Source organism: Crocuta crocuta, unplaced genomic scaffold (genome assembly GCF_008692635.1).
Source record: "Crocuta crocuta isolate KB4526 unplaced genomic scaffold, BGI_CrCroc_1.0 scaffold107, whole genome shotgun sequence".
Taxonomy (NCBI): Eukaryota; Metazoa; Chordata; class Mammalia; order Carnivora; family Hyaenidae; genus Crocuta; species Crocuta crocuta.
This window is the reverse complement of record NW_027531877.1, coordinates 1135074-1157655: the sequence shown is the minus strand read 5'-3', so window position 1 is coordinate 1157655 and position 22582 is coordinate 1135074. Positions and strand designations below refer to the sequence as shown.

General features: G+C 42.8%; 1 protein-coding gene across 10 annotated transcripts in view; it reads left to right on the top strand.

Annotated features, from left to right (window-relative positions):
* Positions 1-9024, top strand: part of PPP2R2B (protein phosphatase 2 regulatory subunit Bbeta) — a 453296-nt gene extending 444272 nt beyond the window's left edge. For all 10 annotated transcript variants that reach the window (XM_077772959.1, XM_077772955.1, XM_077772962.1 and 7 more), the window contains 2 exons: positions 4883-4974; positions 7662-9024. In XM_077772959.1, the coding sequence (XP_077629085.1) occupies positions 4883-4974; positions 7662-7941 (372 nt within the window). In that variant the 3' untranslated portion in view covers positions 7942-9024. The remainder of the gene's footprint in view (positions 1-4882; positions 4975-7661) is intronic.
* Positions 9025-22582: the final 13558 nt, after the last annotated feature.

Here is a 22582-nt window from a genome sequence, read left to right as displayed (position 1 = left end):
CATGAGTTTGTAATTTGGGAACCTCTATGTTGGGAGGTTCAGTTTAGTGTCAAGAAAGCCATACACAATAGGAACATGGACAACAAGTATTTGGAACATCAAGAAAAAAAACATCAAATTGGGTGAGTCTGAAGTTTTCTCTTGCTCTGTGTTTTAGATATTTCTAATGAACCTACCTTAACCTTGTTCTCTCCTCTGGTGGAGATTGGTCCACCTTGTTTGCCTAAGGTTTTGTTTCTTGTTTTAGCAACAGAACATAAAGATAACGTACCTTCACACCCAATGTTCTTCTTCTTTAGATGACTTCAAGCCAAGGCAGCAGGAGCAGCTCAAAATTTAGCTGTTGAGGAGGAGAAAATACTAGTTCAGACCAGATTTTCCTTTGGACTCATGACTTCTGTCTTTCAAGAACTATTTATAGAGTTATTGGCAATGTGGTTTCTACTAATGGATTCACACTTCCAAACACACATGTTTTGGTACTTATTATTGACTTATGTTTCTATAAGAAAAAAATGCCCAAAGTGAAATTCAGAGGTCAAGAAAAGCTTACAAAGAAGAGCATAGGCTGAACTAAATTTTTTTTTTTGAGTAATTGCAGTGAAATAAAATAGTAATCTATCCCTTTCTTAGAGATTTACAATTCCTGACCATTGTAGGATTCTGAGTTCTGTATCATAGAAACTGCTTAACTCTGTGTTTTCAAAACCATTTTCTCCATTCTCAGAACACTCACATCCGTGCCTTGTCTACAAAGTGCTCCATAGCATATCAGAGCTATGAGGAACCTGGAGATAAGGATGAAAATAATAAGCTATTTGGCTCATCTTTTTTGCCAAAAAAAAAAAAAAATTGGGAAAACTAAAGTACAGGCATGTCTCATTCTATCCCACTTCCCAGATACTGCCTTTAAAAAAAAAAAAACCGAAAACAAAACTTGAAGGTTTGCTGCAACCCCACATCGAACAAGTCAACCAGTGCCATTTTTTCCAACACATTGGCTCATTTCACATCTCTGTGTCATGTTTACCGTCTCTAAGCTTTATGACATGTTATGATGATTTGTGATGAGTTATCTTTGGCTTTACTATTGTAATTGTTTTGGGGTGCCATGAACCATGCCCATATAAATTGGTGAGCTTAATCAGTATATGCTGTGTGTGTGTTTGCCTGCTCCACCAAACAGTCTTTCCCCCATCTCTCTCCTCCTTTACTGGCCTCCAGAGTCTCTGGACACAACAATATTGAAATTAGGCCAAGCAATAACCCTAATGCTTCAAAGTGTTCATATGAAAGGCAGAGTCACACATCTCTCACTTTCAATCATAAACTAGAAATGATTAAGCAGAGCAAGGGAGCCATGTAAAAAGCAAGGTAGGCTGAAAGCTAGGCCTCTTAGGCCAAACAGTTCACCAAGTTGTGAATGTAAAGGAAAAGTCCTTGAAAGGAATTAAAAGTGCTACTCCACTGAACACACGAGTGGTCCAGAGAGAAAAGTCAAATGAGCCGCAACATCCCCTTAAACCAAAGTGTAATCCACAGCAAGGTTCTAACTCTCTTGAATGCTGTCAAGGGTGAGAGAGAGGAGGAACCTGCAGAAGAAAAGATGAAAGCTAGAAGAGGTTGGTTCCTGAGGTTTAAGGAAGGAAGTCAGCTGCAGAACACGAAAGCTAAGATAATTCATGAAGGTGGCTACCCCAAGCAACAGATTGTCAATGTAGAAGAACGGCCTTCTTCAGTGGAAAAAAAAAAGAAAAAAAAGGTACTGTCAAGGAGTTTTATAGCTAGAGAGGAGAAATCAATGCCTGGCGTCAAAGGGTCAAAGGACAGGCTGACTTTCTTGTTAACAGCAAATGCAGCTGGTGACTAAGTTGAAGCCAGAGCTCATTTACCACTCTGAAAATCCTAGGGCCCTTAAGAAATATGCTATATACACTCACCTGTGCTCCACAAATGGGACAACAAAGCCTGGGTGACAGCATGTCTGTTTACAACATGGTTTACTGAGTATTTTAAGCCCACTGTTGAGACCTGCTGTTCAGAAGCAGAGATTCCTTTCAAAGTATTATTGCTCATTGACAATGCACCTAGTCCCCCAAGAGCTCTAATAGAGACATACAATGAGATTAATTAATGTTGCTTTCATATGTAGTAACACAAATTTAGAATATCACACACAGTTGATAAAGCAGCAGCAGGGTTTGAAAGGGTTGACTCCAGTTTTGACTTTTGAGTCTTATTCTTGAAGAAAGACACTTTATGAGGCTATAGCTGCCCTAGATAGCGATTCCTCTGGGATAGGTGTAAGCAAAGAAAATGCACAGCCTTCTGGAAAGGATACAACATTGTCAATTCCATTTAGAACATTTGTGACTCCTACAAAGAAGCCAAAACATCAACATTCACAGGAGTTGAGAAAAAGTTTATTCCAGCCCTTAGGGAGGACTTTGAGGGGTTCCAGACTTCAGTGGAGGAAATCATTGCAGATGTGATGGAAATAGCAAGTGGAGCCTGAAGGTGTGACTAAATTGCCATAATCTCATGATAAAACTTGAAAGGATGAGGGGTTGCTTCTTATGGAGAAGCAAAAAAAGTGGTTTCTTGAGATGCGATCTACTCCCAGTGAAGATGCTGGGAAGATTGTGGAAATGACAACAAAGGATTTTACTTATCACATAAACTTAGTTGATAAAACACCACCAGAGTTTGAAGCACTGACTCCGATTTTTACAGAAGCTCTGCTGTGAGTCAAATGCTGTCAAATAGCATCACATGCCTCAGAGAAATCACTTGTGAAAGAAACAGTCCATCGATGTGGCAAACTTTACTATCTTATTTTAAGAAACAGCCACAGCCACACCAGCCCTCGTCCCACCACCACGGTGATCAGTTAGCAGCCATGAACACTGAGGCAGGACCTACTACTACCAGAAAGAGGACAACTTGCTGGAAATCTCAGACGATTAGCATTTTTTTTAGTAATTATTTGTTACTTAAGGTATAGACATTGTGTTTTAGATAATGCGATGTATTGCACGCTTAATAGACTAAAGTACAGTGTACACATAACTTATACATGCCCTGGAACACCAGAAAGTTTATTTAACACACTTTGCTATGATAGTCACCTTATTACAGTGGTCTGGAACCTACAATATCTCTGAGTTGTGTCTACACAGCAACAACAAATTTGGCTTCCATTAACCACTGGATTAATTCCCAGCTTGGCATACTTCCCTTCAGAAGCCCCAGCCTTCTATTTCCTCTAGGACAAAGAACCTAGAAACAAGTCAATGAAAAGTCCAGAAAAGGCATGAAAGACCTCGGGTAGACAAAACTGTGACCCAGAGGCAAATCTTGTCCCCCACCTGTTTTGGTAAATAAAGTTCTATTGGAACACACCCGCACTCATTTGTTTATGTATCACCTGAGGCTACTTTTGCATTACAAGGACTGAGCTGAGTGTTTGCCACTAAGGTCATATGGCCCACAAAGCATAAATATTTACCCTCTGGCCCTTTATAGAAAAGGTTTGCCAAACCCTGGTCAGGACCAGCAGTCAGTCCTAGTTTTACCCTTAGGCTCTCTTCTGCTTCTTTGCTCAATGACTCATTTAACAATCACGAGAGATCTTCCACCCTACAAACAGAAACAGCCTTCTACATCAGACGTGTACCACCTCCGGGATGCCCAAACCAAGGCAGGAGAGGAAGGGAACAACAGTGAGTTGACATACAGCAGAGTTATCAAGTGCTGCACACGGATTCTCTGGTCACCAAAGCAGTTAAGTAGGTACCCTGACAAGGCCCAGGACTGACTGCAAATGGCCATTTGCAGAGTTATAAATACTTGCACTGACCAAATGACTCATAGAGCTTTCCGATACCCAGAACACCTCATGGAACATGGGATGAATGACCCAACCATGCTGGATGGTCTCATGTAAAATTCACATTCAACAACTTCATGGGGCCCCAGTGCCTTCAGGCAACTCAGCATTGACTCCTAAGCCTCCCCTGCCCTTCCTCACTCTCAAGTAGTAACCTGGATTCTTAAAATGGAAACAGAGGACAAATGCTACATACTTCAGGGCTGCAACCTTTACATCAGAGCTTCCTCGACAGCTCCACCTGCATGGGCATCTCCAAATGGTCATACCCAAAAACGCACATAGCAACTCCGTCCTTCCACTTGCTCAAGAGAAAGGGCAAAGAGCCATCTCGATTCCCATTCTTCCCTCCACACTTCATAGGTGCACCATCCCCAAGTCCTATCCGCTCTCCCTGCAAACAGGCCAGGGAAGCTGACCACCTCCCACCGCTGCTCTCACCAAATCCAAACCATCATCTGTCACCAGGTTATCACCAGCCTCCCTGCCTTTGCTGTCTTACATTATCACAATACAGACAGCTCAGCAATCCTTTCTGCGAGGTCCCCTCACCTTCCTCAGAATAAAAGGCCCATGTGAATGCACACCTGCCCCTATGCTGGGATGAAAACACATCAAGAGTATCCTGTTCACTGCCTAGCCCAAGCTCATAGCAGGCAAGCAATAAACATCTGTTGAGTTAAAGACCAAGTGAATGGGGTCGTCTAATGCCTACTAGTAAATCAGTTTAGAAAATGGGATTCTACCACCTCCTGGGCCCTTCTTTAGGCTACTGGCTCCCTAGGTAGCCACACTCACCACGTAAGCAGCTCACCAACCCATCCTGATATCCCACTGCTCAAGAAGGTGAATCTGGAATCAGACCTGGGCCATCTGATTCAAGGGCCATCTAATTCATCTGGGAGAATTAACAGCTCCCGTCAGAAGAGGAGGTCTTCACAGAAATAATCATTTTTAAAAATAACTGACCCTCTTGATTTATTTCCCCAACAGGTGCATGACTACCTCCGCAGCAAGTTGTGCTCCCTCTACGAAAATGACTGCATTTTTGATAAATTTGAGTGTGTGTGGAATGGGTCAGACAGGTAAGAGAGGCTCTGCAGCTAGGGAACCTTCCAAAGGTGGGTCCTGTACTGGCCGAGGCCCCGGACAGTCAATCCTAAAGAGGTCACCATCAAAGGGTGATGAGAATCCAGCCCCTGGCCCTGGCAGGAGTCCACCGTGTGGGTCACTGGATTTCCCTTGAGCTCAGACTGGGCAGGAAGGGCAGGATGTGTTGAGACCCTCCAATCCTTTTTCAAGACTGGCACAGGTGACCGTTTAACATCAATGAGAAAATCCTCTGTTATACATATCAGACACCCCCAGAATTACGTCAACATGGCTCAGATGAAGAACGCTAATAATCTGCCCGCAAATTCCAGTATAAATAGCTCAGATTTTTGCAAAGTGCACTTTCTAGGTTGAAAATCATTCCTGGCCACTTCTAGCGTAGACCTGGCCAAAGGCCCTAGTCATTCATTAGCCAAATTCTTGTTGGCCTCATTCATCATATCCCCTCAAAGTGATTTATTATTGTTTTAAGGCCTTTTATTTCAACAATACATCATATTACCTTCTAATGGTTCATTTTTAGTTTGACAAATACAGATGATTCCCTGACTTTCAGAATGAAGTACAGGCTACCAGAAGCTGATTTCGTTTGTTGAGGAATGCAGCACCTGCAATAGGGCTTGGAAGCCCTCCATTCGATCATGGCAAGGCACTCAGAGGTTGGAGCTTTTTGTAAAACACCAGCTTTTCTGACCATTACTCGGCTTGCTTTGCCAGTGAACCAAAATGTGCCTTCCATTTAGCAGGCCTGGAAAGAGTCACCATGTGGCAGAGGACCCAAGTCACGGCACCCAGTTTGTCTAAGGGCTGAGGGAAGAGACCACAGATGTGATGTAGGAACCAAAGCTCCCCAGGGGGAAGCATTTTACATTCTTCTTTGTATATTTATATCAATGCATTGATTCATATATTGTTAAGAGATTTTTCCTATTTGTTACTGTTTCAATAACCTCTGTTAATGTAGACTCAAAAAGTACCTATTTGTCATCCTCTCACACATCATGTTCTAGAATTCTGACCACAGTCTGACAAAGTTGGTTTCATCATCCCCATTTTATAGTTGCAGAAACTGAGGCTCAGCAAGGTAAAGTAACCTTCCCAAGCTCAGGAGCCAGTATGTAGTAGAGACAAGAGTAAGAAACTTTCAGTTTGAATCCTAAGTCTACGTTCTTTTTCATAACGTCACAGTTTCTTTCCATAACCAAGACAATTCTTGGTTCAGGTAAGATTGAGAGTTTTAAAAACACAAACAAAAATCAACAGACAGACAAGAAGGACGCTCTCTGTTGGAAAGGAGAGCAGCAAGTCGTGGTGGGGGAAGAAAATGGCAGTTCATGGGAAGCAGTGAAGCCAAGTGGCTGCGTGCTAGGCCTTGGGGGTCAGGCACATGTGGGTTGGAGGCCTGAGTGTGACACTTCATCACAGTGTGACACTGTGCTAGTCACTTGTGATCATGGGTAAGTCCCCCATCAGGGATAACATAAGGCAAAATGAGATTTTAGTGATCAAGTACTCTGCACCCTTCCTGATAAGGTAACAACAGTTTATTCTCCTACAGAGACCAACACATTTCATAACATCCATTCCCTGGGCCAGAGTAACCAGATCTCGCCCTTGATCGATTTGCCTGGCACAGGTGACCCAGTGCTTAAAAACCTTTTCCCCCTGGCCATGGCCCCATGCTCTCAGCTTCCCCCTCACATGACTATGCACTGACACCATGTGAGCACAGCTGAGGTATATTCTCTCGCACTGTAGCTAAACCAGCAGGGCTGCACCCTGAGACAGGGCCACGCCAGCCTGTCCAGTGCAGCCCCTGTGGGATGTTCCTGAGGCAGCATTATCCCCCTCTCACCCTGCCACTGTGTACAAAGCGTCACCAGTAAAGACTGAATCCCTTGCTTTTGTAAAGCTTTCGCAGTCACTGCTCTCAGTAAATCATCAATACGCCTGAGGATGGAGAAGTCTTATGAAAATATGGAAGCCATCTGTCAATCCACTAGCAGGGCTTCTTTCCCATCCCAAGTTCTTTTAAGATTTGAATTTGTTTGCTGTCTTCCTGAGGGAGAGACCATGATGACATCCATTTTTTTTTCTTTGTAACTTTTCTGCAAGGCTGAATCAAGAGCTGGCTCTCAGCATGGGGAGGACGCGCCAGGGTCAGTGCACTCTACACTCGGGGTGTCTCCCCCCATGCTGACTGTTTGGGGAAAGACGTGGAGGTTGGGCAGCGTGGACTCCCCACTACTGCGACCGTGCTTTAAATGTGCACAACCACTGTTTCCACGTGGTCCTCCTGTCCTGACCTCTCTCCAGCCTCACAACCCCAAGGCAGGTCGGGCTGGGATCATTAAAACCACTGGACTCATTTACGGACCCAGATAAGGGATCTGTCCAACAGAATTAATAAGGAGGATTATCACAGCCCTTCATTTCCAAACCAGCCAAAGAGTTTGTTGCTTTCAGTGATTCAAAACCTAGACCACAGTCACACCATCGAGCCTGTTTGGGTTTTCGTCTTTTTTGTTTTCAATACAACTTAGGGTGTCATAAGCTGGCCACGATGTGATGTCATTAGCTCCAAAAAGACACAACGGGGATAGATTACTGCCTCTCTCCAGAGCACTCAGTCACTCCCTATTTCCTCTCTCCATTGCAGCGTCATCATGACAGGCTCCTACAACAACTTCTTCAGGATGTTTGACAGAAACACCAAGCGTGATGTCACCCTTGAGGCCTCGAGGGAAAACAGCAAACCCCGGGCTATTCTAAAACCGCGAAAAGTGTGCGTGGGGGGCAAGCGGAGAAAAGACGAGATCAGTGTCGACAGTCTGGACTTTAGCAAAAAGATCTTGCATACAGCTTGGCATCCTTCAGAAAATATTATAGCAGTGGCGGCTACAAATAACCTATATATATTCCAGGACAAGGTTAACTAGGAAGACAAGTTATTACTTAATAATCTCACATACTGAATACTAGTCAAACATGTTTTTAAATGTTTCTTTGGGTCTTCATTTGATGCATTGACATTAATTTCCCTATGCAGAAAACGATTGGAATAGCATTAAAAGGAGTCCAACTTTCCCAGATCCCCAGTTCTAAGAGACTTTTGTCAAACCCAATAGGTTCTGAGACACTTGTGTTTAGAATTGAGAGCTGCCAGCTAACACTAATTCTCCATAGTTGACTTGAATTTCTGATGCTTTTATTGCCCGGTTTTCTCTGGTGGGTCCAGTGTTTTGTTTCTAGGTGTCTGCTGAGATAAAATGAGGTTGTCTGTAGTATTTAAAGAGAAAAGAGATAAGTTTTTTTTTTAAGTAAGCAATTCCATTTGATTGAAAAAAATCAACAAAAAAATAAACACCGTTTACTCTTAGAGAAATTCTCCTTCTTTGTGTGTGAGAAATCCCAAACAGTCAGCATCTCCTGCCCCCACAACACTTTTTATTAACTCTCATTGAACCCGGAGATTTATTTTACGAGGCCGCGAAGAGGACGCAGAATGAGAAGGGAGGGGACACGTCGCTACTGCTCTACTCTTTTTCTTTGTAAGCGCCATAGAAACAGCCTGAGAATTTGGCTAGGAAACCCCATGAATGCTTCAAGGGACATAAAGAGAACACTTTCTACACAGTGCTTCTCAGAGTTAGCTTGGCGAGGCCTTGTGGGGCCAGATTCCATCTGCTGCCTTGTTATTCCTGCTTTTTGTAATTTTAAATGCCTCCGTATAATCCTCTACTTACACGTTCTTTGGCTTTTTCTCTTCAACCTTTTCCAGTTTACTTATTCCATTGACTTCTAAAGGCCGCGGTCTAGTTGTTGATGACCTGGCGCTCTAAATGATGGGACGGCACCGCCCCTGGCTCCCGCTGAAAGCCTGCTCTGCTCCTCTTGGGTGTGTCCCCTACGCAGCCCCCTCTCCTCTTCCTGGGTTTGGTAACCACAAGTCACAATCCATCAATCTCTACTGCAGCTAGAACAAAAATGGCCAAGAAAAAATCCTAATTTGTGAAGTCTAATCAATCAAGTGTTTCTAATCCACTTCAAGCTCACTGTTTGCAAAAATACACCGAAGGGCTCTCCTCCTACAAAAATGGAATATGGGGGATTCAAGACTCTGCCACAGTATAGTGAAATCTGCTTGAACCTGTGGCATCTGGTTCATCCTTCCCCCTCCACGTTTAGAATTTGGACTTTGAAGTTCCAGAATGTTCTGTGAGGCACAACTCTGGGAAGAAGACTAAATCAATTCACATGATTTATAAATCTGAAGGAGGATGTGGGAGGACCCAGAAAGCTGGGTCTCAGCTAAGTGTCTCCATACCTGTCCTGGTGACTCATTCCCCTTCTTACTCACGAACCTTCCATCTTGTGAATAAGAAATGGCTTCAAATGAGCACTTTTATTTTAAAGAGAAATTCTCTTTCAATTCATGTATTTATTAGAAGTCCCAACTTCCAATGTACTTTGCTTGGGAGGAGGGAAAAAATAGGAACGTTCTTTCCATTCTAAGCTACTATCCATTTAATAACATCTTTTGGCAAGGCAATAGCTATCCAGAACTCAAGGGAACACCACTTTATTAGATGCATCCCAATTTCAGAAGCACTAAAATATGAGAACTACTTCTCAAAATTGAAGGAGCATGCGGATAAAAGACGTGACTTGTTTTCTCAGTGTTTCTCGTCTTCCCTCAATAGAAGCCTCTCTTCAGGCATTGCCCAAAAAGTGGCCCAGGTGGAAACTTTCTGGGCAGGATTCCTGGCCCGACTGGGACAATGTTCTTGGAGGAAACTTCAGAGAGGATGGGAAACTTCTCCAGCTTAGAGAGAATTGTCTGTCATACCAGGATAGATAGAAGGACCAGTGAGCTGTTGTCCAAAGTTTACTATCAACTTCCTTACGACCTTTTCTCTGCTCCTCTGAGACTCCACTCCTCTCTCTGTACCAGGTGGGGCTTAGGAGAGATCACTATTGTTCAAACTTAGGCATCAACTCAGCTCTGTGCCATTGTTCATTTAAGGCACCTTTTTTAAAAGCAACACTTAGCTGCCTCCAAAGAAATAGTAATCATGAAATGTCTGTTTTAATATTTTTGGAACACTAAAATAGTCACATATCAAGGAATAGCATGTACCCAAGTACCACCTATCATCATCTTGTGAAGAACACGTTTATCCAACCTTAGGACGTGGAGTAACTGCTATCAGAGTACATTTAGAGGCATCACAGACTCCCGATGAACAATGCTTCCTCACTACAGTCAAGAGTGCTTCCCACAACACATACATCAACAGTTTTGGTCATGGTTTTCAGGGACTCACAGGCCCCCCTGCAGGCCAACTGTGGATCCTCAAAAAATCCCCCATGCTTAGTCCTACACCCTCGGCACAGAGATGTACACTCAGATCCAAAGAGTGGGAGGAATTTGCCAGAGATCTCAGAGTTAAGAGCAGTGAGCAGCCACTTGAACAAAGAATGCATCGGGGCGGGGGGTGAGGGGGGAATCAAGACTCCTGGACTGGAACAGGAGAGGAAGGTGCTAGAGACTGGACCTCAGGCAGCCATCACCACCACCGTGTATCAGCACTGACTTGCTCTGTGCCAGGTACCGAACTAGGTATTTTACAGTCGCAACTTCCTTCTGCCCCCGTGCTGGGGAGGTTCATCTTGAACTCAGTCCCTGTTCCAACTGACACTAAAGGCTACCTGAAAGCTCACTTACCCCACTGTCAACAGTGTGTTGGATTCTCAGAGCCCTGCCCTGCCTCATAGTGCAAAGGCTGCTGCTTGGTATGAGCCATCACCTTGCACTAGAGGATGGCAGTCAACCGGGGGAGAGGGAGCCACAGCTTCCCAAGCCTTTAATGAAATGATCCAAATGAAACAAGAGTTCCTGACATTTAAAAAAGGTGGACTTGGGCATACATCCATGCTTTCTTTTCTGGAAGTGGCAGAGGGTTTTGAAGCAACAGAGAAGACAGACATAAATGAGCATCAAGTAGTGGGGTACACAGAGGTGTGTGGGCAATAAGAATCCATTTGTCTCTTAAATCCTGAAAGTCTCGCTCCTGTCTTCACTCTGTATTGGGTGGCTGGTGGGGGTGGGGAGAGAGTGGGTAAAGCATCTTTAAACCTCTCACTGATCTCATAATTAACCATAACAACACCTGTTACACAACCAGCATATGAAAGGCAGTCAGGTGGAACAAGGATGAAGCTAAAATTCTTTTGGCTCAGTACCCAGTGAAGTAAGTCAGCCATCTCCAATGTATTTCTTTTCAACACTTTAGGATGCATTATCCTAAAAGGTGACCCTAAATTGCTCAATAGCTGACCAAGGAAGAGACCACAATTTCCCTTCCTTCAAATTAGAAAAGCAACTAGCTAAGGCTCCCCTCCTACCCACTCTCCCACCACTGTGGATGCATGCTTGTTTATTCCCTCTGCTGACTGTCTGCAAAGCTCAAGAGTGCCCTGGTAAACCTAATAGCAAAACTTTGGGGAAGACACTATAGTCCACAGCCTGAATGAGGGGACTTTTCCTAATCTGTCTCCATTATGGACATGTGTAGATGAGGCAGGGGTGGGGGGAGGGGGGGTAGTGGGGTTTTTATTATTTATTATAAGAGAAAGTGAGAGTGTGAGTGGGGGAGGAGCAGAGAGAGAGACAGACAATCCCAACCAGGCTCTGCAATCTCAGCACAGAGCCCGACACAGGGCTCAAACTCACAAACTGTGAGATTATGACCTCACTTAACTGACTGAGCCACCTAAACACCCCAAGGCATTTGCATTTTAAAGAGTACCCCCAAAGATACTGCAATGCACCAAATGAACCCTAGGTAACATTCAGAATGCCCCCTGAGTCACTGGGTATCTGTCAGAGCTTAACCCACCGCTTCCTCCCATATTTCTAATCAAACCTCAGGAACTGCTTTCCCTTGGAATGACTTGCCTGGTCACAGAAAGACTGTGGAAATGGGAAATAGGAAATGTGGATCCTGCCCCTGGATCCACTGCAAAGTAATTAAGGATCTCACCTGTGAAACAGTCAGAAACCAATCTGTCCTAGTTCATGGAATTACTGTGAGAAGCACAAGGAATATATTTACTTCTAACTGCTTTGTTAACTTTAAAGCACCATAAAAATCACAATTTCAACAATACTCACTATAAAAACATACTAGTAATTTCTCATTATCTTCCTTCTTTAACCTCATGAGATTGATGCCAGTATTATGTTCATTTTGGAAATGAAGGAAGAGACTTAAGTTGTCAACCTAGCCAAGGGCATATAGCCAGTAAGAGACAGAACCAGGACTCCAACTCAAGGTACCAGATCTAAAGCCAGAATTCTTGAAATACTGTTTCTAATACATGATAGTAGCTAACGTTTACTGAACGTTTCTTATTATGGGCCAGGTCATGTTTAAAACTTTCACATCTATTAATTCATTTATACCTGAAAGTCGAGATGCCGCTATTATTATTGTTTCCATTTTACAAATAGGGAAATGGGGGGAGACTGTGCAACTTCAGTAAGTTTACACAGTGAATAAGTGACCAGACATTTTGGTCAGCGTTCTTATCCTCCATCTCATCTCACATTATACATATATAGTTGGAAGTTACTGTTGCGAGTCCCAACATTGACCCATAAGATCATCAGTATTAATCAGGAAGTCTGGAGGGGCTGGAGTCATGGAGATATAGAAGCCACTCGTCCCCACCCTCCAGGAGATCACAGCCATATTGGAGCACCATGTACATTGTTAACCTATTTACAATACAATGAAGTATGTATAAAGTATGGAAATAATTCAAAGGGGGAAATAATTAGTGAGAATGGGGACAAAAACAATTTTTCAGAATACATGCCCTCTAAGTAGAATGTTGAAGTGATTCAGTCAACACCCAAAGCATAATATGGCATTTCCATTAGAGGGAACAATGTATGTGAACAAGAATGGATATGGCATGGGAACAAGAGGCTGAGGTTTCCCTCATTCTGTCAGAAACACATTTTCAGTTTGCCAGAACTAGCCTTGCCCTTCTTTCTTTCACCCGTTCATTAACAAGTATTTGTTTTCTAATTGAGGTGGGGGGGTGCAAAGAGCACAAGCAGAAGAGAGGGACAGAAGGAGGGGGGAATAAAGAGAAAATAAAAGAGAAAGAGAGAGAATCCCAAGAAGTCCCCACATTCAGCATGGAGCCCAATGCGGGGCTCAATCCCACAACCCTGGGATCATGACCTGAGTGGAAATCAAGAGTCAGACACTCAACCAACTTGAGCCACCCGGGCACCCCAGTAACAAATTATTTATTAAGCCCTCATATCCAAGTACTGTTTAAATGCAAAATGGATGGCAAGAATAAAAGGATACTACTATTAGTGGGTACTTATTCTATAACAAGCACAGTATAGGCACTTTTTAAAATCATTATCATCACCTGTGGCTCAACATGTATTTCCCTTTTCGCATTCCCATGGTGAGGAACGCATAGCTACTTTGTCTTTTTCTTTTTCCACTAGTGAGGATACAAGCAGACCATCTCTCTGCAAACAAATACTGCCTGACAGCTGACAAGGAATACAAATTTGGTCTGTCACTAAAGCAGAGAGTGAAGTCAAGTGACTCACAGGGGTCTCCAACCCCTAACCCTGACCTTATTATTACTGTTTAACTGTCCTCCAATTTAGATCTTCCACGCACCCCTGGTTAAACTGCTGGTGGCCAAACAAGGCCATCTGCCACCTCTGCTGAGTCCTGCCCGAGACGCTGTCAAAACAATGATCACGGCCAGGCCAGAAACAGGGGCACAATAACTGCCACATTCCAGATCCACTCCCTGTCCCTAATTCCCTGAAAAGTCAGGGTTGGTCCTTTTCATGGACAGCTCCCTTCCTCCCAACTCGTAACTCTTTGCTGCGGCCCCATTCAGGCTGCTGCATTTGGTTTGAATCAGAGAGGGGACAGCACTTCCCCCAAACTGGACCTTGTACAGAAACCAGAGACCACAGTGAAGTGAGACCAACAAGTACTGGGGTTCCTGCTCTGACTGGCTAGTGATACACCCCCTGGTGTAGGAGGGATGGGAGGAGGCTGCTTCACTGGTAGAAGGAAAAGCACTGTTAAAACATTCTAAACAGCTGCTCAGTTTGAGTCATGTTCATGCATTCATTTATTCACTCAATAAACACTGAATGACTGATCATGTACTATCTGCTAAGGCCATCTCCAAGATGGTCTGGGGAAGCGGTAGTAACAATCCCTGTCCTCAGAGGGCTTACCGTGTTGTGCGGGATACAAACTCACAAGCAGTGGTAACAGGTACACTGTCATGGTTAAGAGCCCAGGGTGCCTGCCTGGATTGCAACTGAGTTCCCACCACTTGATAAGCTGAATGACCCTTGGTCCATTACTTAACCCCTCTAGGTTTCAATTTCCTTATTGGACAATTTCCTCATTGGAAATAAGGACAAAATGGCACCTATCTCATAAAATTGCTATGAAGACTGAATGATTTAAAATATTTTAGAATGGTTCCTGACCAACAATAAGTACTCCATGCATATTTCTTGCTATTGTTCTTTTAGGACTATAAAACAGCTCTCCTGGGCATCTCCAGGTCCTAGGAGAATGCAAAGTAACAGCAGTTCACCCAGATTGGAAGCTACCAAGAGAAGGTGATTCATAAAGCAAACCTTGAAAGATAAATAGGGGATAAATTATCCAGGGGAAGAGAAAGCAAAAGAATGTTCCAGGTATCAAGACAGTATATATAATGATGAAAAAAAAACCCCAAAAAACAGAGCACATGGTACATCTGAGGAACTTACAGTATTCTGGTATGATGGACTAGGAAAAAACAGGAAGGTGGACCAAGTGGAGGAATAGTTGTGCAGTATATAAGAACTAATAATGATCATTAGTGAGTTAACACATCAGAGATTCTCTAATGGGTATGCTATAAATGACTCCATTGAGGAATTATATAGTTTCCAAAGCTTAGCAAATATTCATTCCAGGAACAGGGGATATATTGAAAAATTCAGCTCAAGTGTCAACTTCTTAGAGATTCCTTTCTTGATCACTCTAAGTTTCTCGAGGGCCAAGGCATTATTTAGTCCACTTATGTATCCCCAGAGTATAAAGAAGTCTCTGGTTCATAGTAGGTGTTCAATAAATATTTGTTGAATGAAGAAATAAATGAGTGAAGAAGACAGACATGGCCTCTGTCCCCAGGAAGCTTACCAGATGAGCCGTTTGCCACTGGGAGTCTGAGTAAAAGGGGACCTTGGGATATGGCATCCAAGGACTGCTCAGAGGAGTCAAGAAATATAAAAAACAATTCTCCTAATCCTCCTATACGTGCAAACATATGATAAAAAAAAAAAAAAAAAAAAAATGAGAGCCAGGGAGCCAAGATGCTTTAAGAGTAAGTCACCAAGCTTAGATTGCAATGTTAGTTAATAGAACACATATGTCCCTGTCTGATGCATTACCTCCCAGCAATAGCTAGCCTTCTGGGACCCTGCAGAGCATGCAGAAAGGTTGACAGCTTACAATCAATACTATGTTCACTGATGCAGGGAGCAACATTATCACATCCAAGATATTACCCCCACATCCCAGCTCCAGCAGTAAATATTCCCTGTAACAAGGCAAAAGGAAGTGACAAGAGCTATTATTTTCAACCCTTCCACTTTGAAGCAAGAGGTGAGGCAAACCTTCCCCTGGATGTTCTTTGGAAAGGCGAGCAGTTCCCCAAAGAAATCACTGAGAGCTGAATCCATGCCTAATACAGCAAGACAAGGATGCACGAAGATTGGCATTTTCATTTGCCTTGGTGCCCACAATCTAGAAGGGGAGACTCTGTGGGCAGCCTAGAGGCACAACAACAAATTAGAGGTGGGTAGATGGTCGGGTTCGTGGGGAATGTGTGAGCTGTGAATGCTGGGATTTATTCTCCATGCCCAAGTCACACTAATAAAAAAAAAAAAAATTGACTCCCCCCACTTCAACTTTTTTATTTCAGCTTCTTTGTGGCATAATTGAAAGTCATATTTCATCTAGGCTAGTGGTTTCCAACTGTAAGTGGAGGTGGCTTACGAACAGTCAGCCTGAATTTATCAAAGACAGCAGCAAATAAATGCATATTAAACAGCACCTATCTCTTCGCAGGAGAGAAAGTGGGGTGGGTCATGTTACATGGCAGCCACAAAGCAGTACTGGTCAATACCCTGCAGCATGGTTCTTTAGCCCATGATGGAACTCTTAACAGGAAGAACACCAGGGCTAGGACACCAGAGTTGTTTTCTTTATTCCGTGGGACATTTATTCAGTGGCAGCCTCTATTTTTCAGCCTTTCATTTCCTGACAAGATGAGCGATATTGCTTATTTTTCATATTCTTTTTGAAAAGGCGGAAAGGTTAATTAGTTATATCTGACATGCTTGTTGATGAAGGAATCAGTGGACTCTCACAGATGGGTATATTCTTTGAGGATGTGACAAATGTCATAGAAAGCCAAAGTGTCCATCATGGAAAATAAAGCTCAGTTCCAAAGCTAATGTCTTCCAAAGTACAAAAAGAATGTGCCACTTCATGAATGGAACATGGCTCAAAGCAGCTCTTCACTTTGACCAGCACAGGCACAGTTAACTTATTCCCATCAGTCTCCGGTGATGTCCCCAGAGGGCCATAGGGTTGAATCCTACAAGAATGGCAATTACAGCTTTTCCCTCTTCTCCCACATTAAACAAATGATGGATTCTTTTTAACCTATCACACACATGCATGCACACATGCACACACATGCATAGCCTCAACGCCCCCCTAACAGATCCTTCTCTCTCAGGGAATTATCTCTGAATTCATGATTCTGCCTGTGAGAATGGTGAGTGCTTCCCAGCTGCTTAGGCACACAACCTGGAAATAAAGGTTGTAAATTTTTTTTTACAGTATTTTATATCTGAACTGGGGATTCATTTACCCATTAAAACTCTGCTGCCTTGGTTGATAATAAAATTATATGGCTCCACGTAAAAGTGTAATGACTTCCTTTCTCACCTGCTTGTTATACTGCTTAGTCACAACAACATTTTGGATGGAATAACTATCCTAGCGATGGGCAACAATTGACTTTTATAGTTTGTGATGACACTTCAATTTACTCAGGCTCTTTCATGACCAGGGAAGTCTTGTTATCTGCCCACATTTGCACAACAAGTTACTCCAAGATGAAGACTGAAACAAGGTCATATGAATCTCCAAGATCAGACTTACTTCATTGTGGTTTTTCCATCCCATGTGCCTAAAACTCATGTGTCTACTCACACTTAGGTGGAAAGTCTGAACAACAACTTTTAATTCGTACTCCAAGAGCTTTCAACATTTCTGTCTGTGATACCAAACACAGTTCTGCAGGTGCCGGGAGAAGTGCCCCATGCCGAGTCTCACTAGTGTCACACTGGCACAGATTCACACAGGTAGGCCATTACATTTATTCACTACATTATCTACCCACAAAATTAAATGCTGTATTATTTACCTTCCTATAAGTATTTGGCCAAACCATCGTTCATGTTTGATTTTGTCTCACTAGTTAAGCTACACAGATAAACAAGATATGATCCCTAACCTCAAGGAGTATAGTCTAATAAAAAATGTAATTTCAATAGGTAATCTCAATAGAGCATGGTTAATGTAATGGCAGAGATATATGTAGTTTATTATAGGTGTAAAGAGCTAAAGCATCTCATCTCCTGGAATGGATGAAATGAAGTTCAATCCTAAAGGAGGACAGGGGTAGTCAGATAAGCATAAACATGAGCAAAAGTCCATAGCTGAGAAGCCCCACCCACCTCTGAGAGACACTAGTAGTTTGATTTTGCTGAAAGACTCTTGGCTAGGATTGGCCACATGCTGGGGAAAGAGTGGGGCCAAGATTGCAGAGGGCCATTTAGAGGATTTAGGTGTCACTCAGCAGTCAATGGAGTACCACTGGAAGATTTTTAAGAAGAGAATTGACACAGATGGAATTGCATTTTCAAAGATCATTCTGGCAACTGTACAAATGATACATGTGAAGTAGACAAGATTGAAAGCAGGGACCCTACTTAGGAAATTGTTTAAGTGGTCCAGGAAAGAGAATGAGGGCCTGAACAGGGGATGCAGGAAAAACTCAAGAGGTGAGATCAGTATAACTTAGAGACTGGCATGAGAGCAAACAGTTAATAGCTAAGATGATAAGCAATGGTATAAAGAGAGACAGTGAAGGAATGAGATTAGAGTTCAGGGGGAGGACAAGAAAAAGATAAGAGGTTTACTTTGGGACATAATGAGTTTGAAGAGCCAGTAGGGCAGCCAGGTAGAGAGAGAGAGAGAATACCAGCAAGCAGCGAGAGAGGGGGAAAAAAAGAGTACTATTACCTAGGTATTACTGGATATGATGGTGAGTTAGTCATCAGCATGTCCTGGCCTTTAGGGAGGGGATGACACACGGAGGGCGTGACACAGGGAACGTGGACACCAAAACTCTTCCAGCTATGGAGAGGATCCTGAAAGCAGACTCAGGGGTGAGGGGGCACACCCCAAGCAATAAAGAAGGAAGCATTAGAGTCACAAGAACCATAGGCAAACCATATTGTGGAGATAAGTGAGTAGAATTCCCCCAGTGAAAAATACAGTTCCCAGGCTCCTGGGTGGCTCAGTCAATTAAGCATCTAACTTCCACTCAGGTCATGATCTCACAGTTCATGGGTTCAAGCGCCACATTGGGCTGTGCTGACAGCTCAGAGCCTGGAGCCTGCTTCAGATTCTATATCTCCCTCTCTCTCTCTGCCCCTCCCCTGATCTTTCTCTCTCTCTCAAAAACAAATAAAACACTAAATTAAAACAAGAAAATACAGTTGCTATAAAGGACCAAGATGGCAACATAGAAAGACCCTGAAGCTACCACCTCCAGGGACACGCCAAGTCTGCATCTACTTATGGAGCAATTCTGCCTGAAGAGCAACTAAGGGCTGACTGAACAACTTCTGTACAACAGGACACCACAGAGCATGACAAGAGGGTATGTCTCAGACAGGGTAATGAAGGGAGGCCGCCCCACCTTCCACACAGCAAACTCCAATGAGGAAGGATAGTACTAAGAGGTGTGAGTGGATTCATCCGACCTGGGGCATAGAAAAAAAAAGCCTCAGTTTAAGAGGGCAACTAGAATATTAAGGAAAAAGCCTTAGATTCTGCCAAAGGGTAGAGGAGCTGCTAGAACTCTCCCCAGGTTGGAGGGACCAGTGAGCACCTGATTTACATTCCCTGTCTACCTTAATAGTGCACGTGGGAGCAGGTTCAAGGCATTATGACTGGCCATCCCTGAGGTCCCTAGCCCACACCAGCCCAAGTCCTCCCACCAAGACGGCCCCAGTGCATGACACACCAGGACACACCTGGTCAGCACTCACTACAGCTCCAGCCATCTCATCAAGGGGATACAGGTGCAAAGTACCTCCAGAACATTCTAGGCCCACAGCACTTCGGCTCCGGAATAATTGCTAGAGTACCCTGGACTCAGATCACTTCTGGACCTCTTGGCTTGTGCCTTTTTCAACTCCATTCAGCCCACCAAGGCACTCCCTGCACAGAGTACCCCAGGACATGCCGGCCCATACCTGCCTGGGGTTCAGCCAGCCTGCCATGTGGAGAGCCCCAGGACCTCCTGGCTTACACCCAGTTTAGCTTCAGCTATCCTTCCAAGGCACCCTCTATATGGAGAGCTCTGGGAATCCCTGCCATGCACCCACTTCAGCTTCAGCTGTCCCAGACAGGACACTCTTTATGTAGAAAGTCCTGGAATCCACCCAGCCCATACCAACTCAGCTCTGGCCATCCCAATAGTGCAGCCCTAGCACAGAGTTCTCCAGGACCCTTAGCCCACACCAACCACAGCTGCAGCCTGCCAGCCAACATCACCAGACGTACAGTCTGCACAGGGGATGACCAAAAACAAGACCATTCCTTCAAGTTTAGGAGAAGTAGCTATTCTGTCTAATTTATAGAAACAAGCACAAAAAGTCGGGCAAAGTGAGGAATACACTCCAAACAAAAGAACAAGATAAAAACCTCAAAAAAAATGAAATAGAAATAACGAATCTGCTAGACAAAGAGTTCAAAGCAATGGTCATAAAGATGCTCACTGTACTGGAGGGAGGAGGGGATAAACTTAATGAGAACTTCAACAAAGAATGTATTAGAGTTGAAAAATGCAATAACCAAATTGAAAAATCCATTAAAAGTAATCAACAGTAGATTAGAGGGTAGATTAGAGGGGTCTCATAAGGTAAAGAGAGAAAGAAAAGGGGAAAACACTTATTTGAAAAAATAATAGCTGAAAAGTTCCTTTACCTGGGGATGAAAACAGACATCCAAGTTCAGGAAGCACAAACAAGGTAAACACAAGGAGATCCAACCATGGCACACAATGATAAAATGCCAAAGGATAAAGATAAAGAATTTTAAAAGGGAAACTCTGTAATATCAGCTGATTTTTCACAAGAATCATTGTAGGCCAGAAGGGAGCAGAGTAATACATTCAAAATGCTGAAAGAAAAAACCTGCTCTACCCAGCAAGATTATCATTCATAATTAAAGCAGAGAAAAGACTTTCCTAAACAAAAGTTAAAAGACTTCATCATCACTAAGCCAGGTTTATAAGAAATGTTAAAGGAGCTTCTTTAAGTGGAAAAGAAAAGGCTGTAATTAGAAGAAAATTATGAAAGGAAAAATACTTCACGAGTAAAAGCAAACATACAGTAAGAATAGAACAATCCCCTATAAAGTTGGTATGAAGGTTTAAAGACCAAATTAGTAAAACCTATTATATCTTAAAAATTAGTTAAGGGGACTCACAAAATAAAAAGATACAAAAATATGACAACATATACATAAAATATGGAGGGAGAGAGTAAATATGAAAATCTTTTAGAATATATCCAAATTTGGGGCGCCTGGGTGGCTCAGTCCATTGAGTGTCAGACTTTAGCTCAGGTCATGATTTCATGGTTTGGGAGTTCAAGACCCATATTGGGCTTGCTGCTGTCAACACAGAGCCTGCTTCAGATCCTCTGCCTCCCCCTCCACCCCTTCCTCTGCCTCTCCCTTGCTCACATGTTCTCTCTCCAAATAAATAAATATATATTAAAAATTTGTCCAAGCTTAAGTGACCATCAACTTAATACAGACTGCTATACACTTAAGATGTTATATGTGAACTTCATAGTAACCACCAGTCAAAAACCTGTAATACATAAACAAAAAAATAAAGAGAAAGACAAGTGTAACACTAAAGAAAGTCACTGACCACAAAGAAAGAGCAAGAGAATAAAAAAAGGAACAGGGAAAACTTTAAAAACAACCGGAAAATAATTCAGAAAATGGCAATAAAATATACATATCAATAATTACTTTAAATGTAAATGGTCTAAATGTTCCCATCAAAAGACACTGAATGACAGTATGATGCCTACAAGAGACTCACATCACATCTCAAGACATGTACAGACTAAAAGCGAAGGCATGGAAAAAGACATTCCACTTTAATGGAGGTGGAAAGAAAGCTAGGTTGGTAATACCTGTGTCTGCAAAATAGACTTTAAAACAAAGACTATAACAAGAGACAAAGAAGGGCATTACATAATGAAAAAAGGGGCAATCCAACAAGAGAACGTAACAATTACAAATATCTATGCACCCAGTATAGGAAAACCTAAATGTGTAAAACAAATGTGATCATACAGAAAGAGAGAAACTGACTGTAATACAATAATAGTAGGGGAATTTAATGCCTCCATGTACTTTAATGGATAAATCATTCAGGCAGAAAATCAAGAAGGAAACAGCATCACTGAACAATACTTTAGACTAGATGGACTTAACAGACCTACACAAAACATTTCATCCAAAAAAAAAAAAAACCAGAATACACATTATTTTCAAGCACACATGGAACATTCGACAGGAGAGATCACATGTCAATTTACAAAACAAGTGTCAATAAATTTAAGAAGACTGAAATTCTATCATGCATCTTTTCCAACCACAATGGTATAAATTTAGAAATGAATCACAGGTTCCCCTGGAAAAAAAATGGAAAAACTTGAAAATAAACAAACAAGAAACACATGAAGCTAAATAACAATCTCACTGAAAAACTTCAAAAGGAAGTAAAAAAAATTCATGCAGAGGAATGAAAATCAAAGAACAACAGTCTAAAACCTCTCGGATGCAGGAAAAGCAGTTCAAAGACAGAAACTTATGGCAACAGAAGCCTACCCCAACAAATAAGAAAAAGCTCAGGGTGCCTGGGTGGCTCAGTTGGTTAGGCATTGACTTCAGCTCAGGTCATGATCTCACAGTTCATGAGTTCAAGCCCCACATCAGGCATTGCACTGCCAATGCAGAGCCTACTTGGGATTCTTGCTCCCTGCCTCTGTCTCTGCCCTTTCCCACTTGTGTTCTCTCTCTCAAAATAAACAAACTTAGAAGAAGAAAACAAAAAGTTCAAATCAAC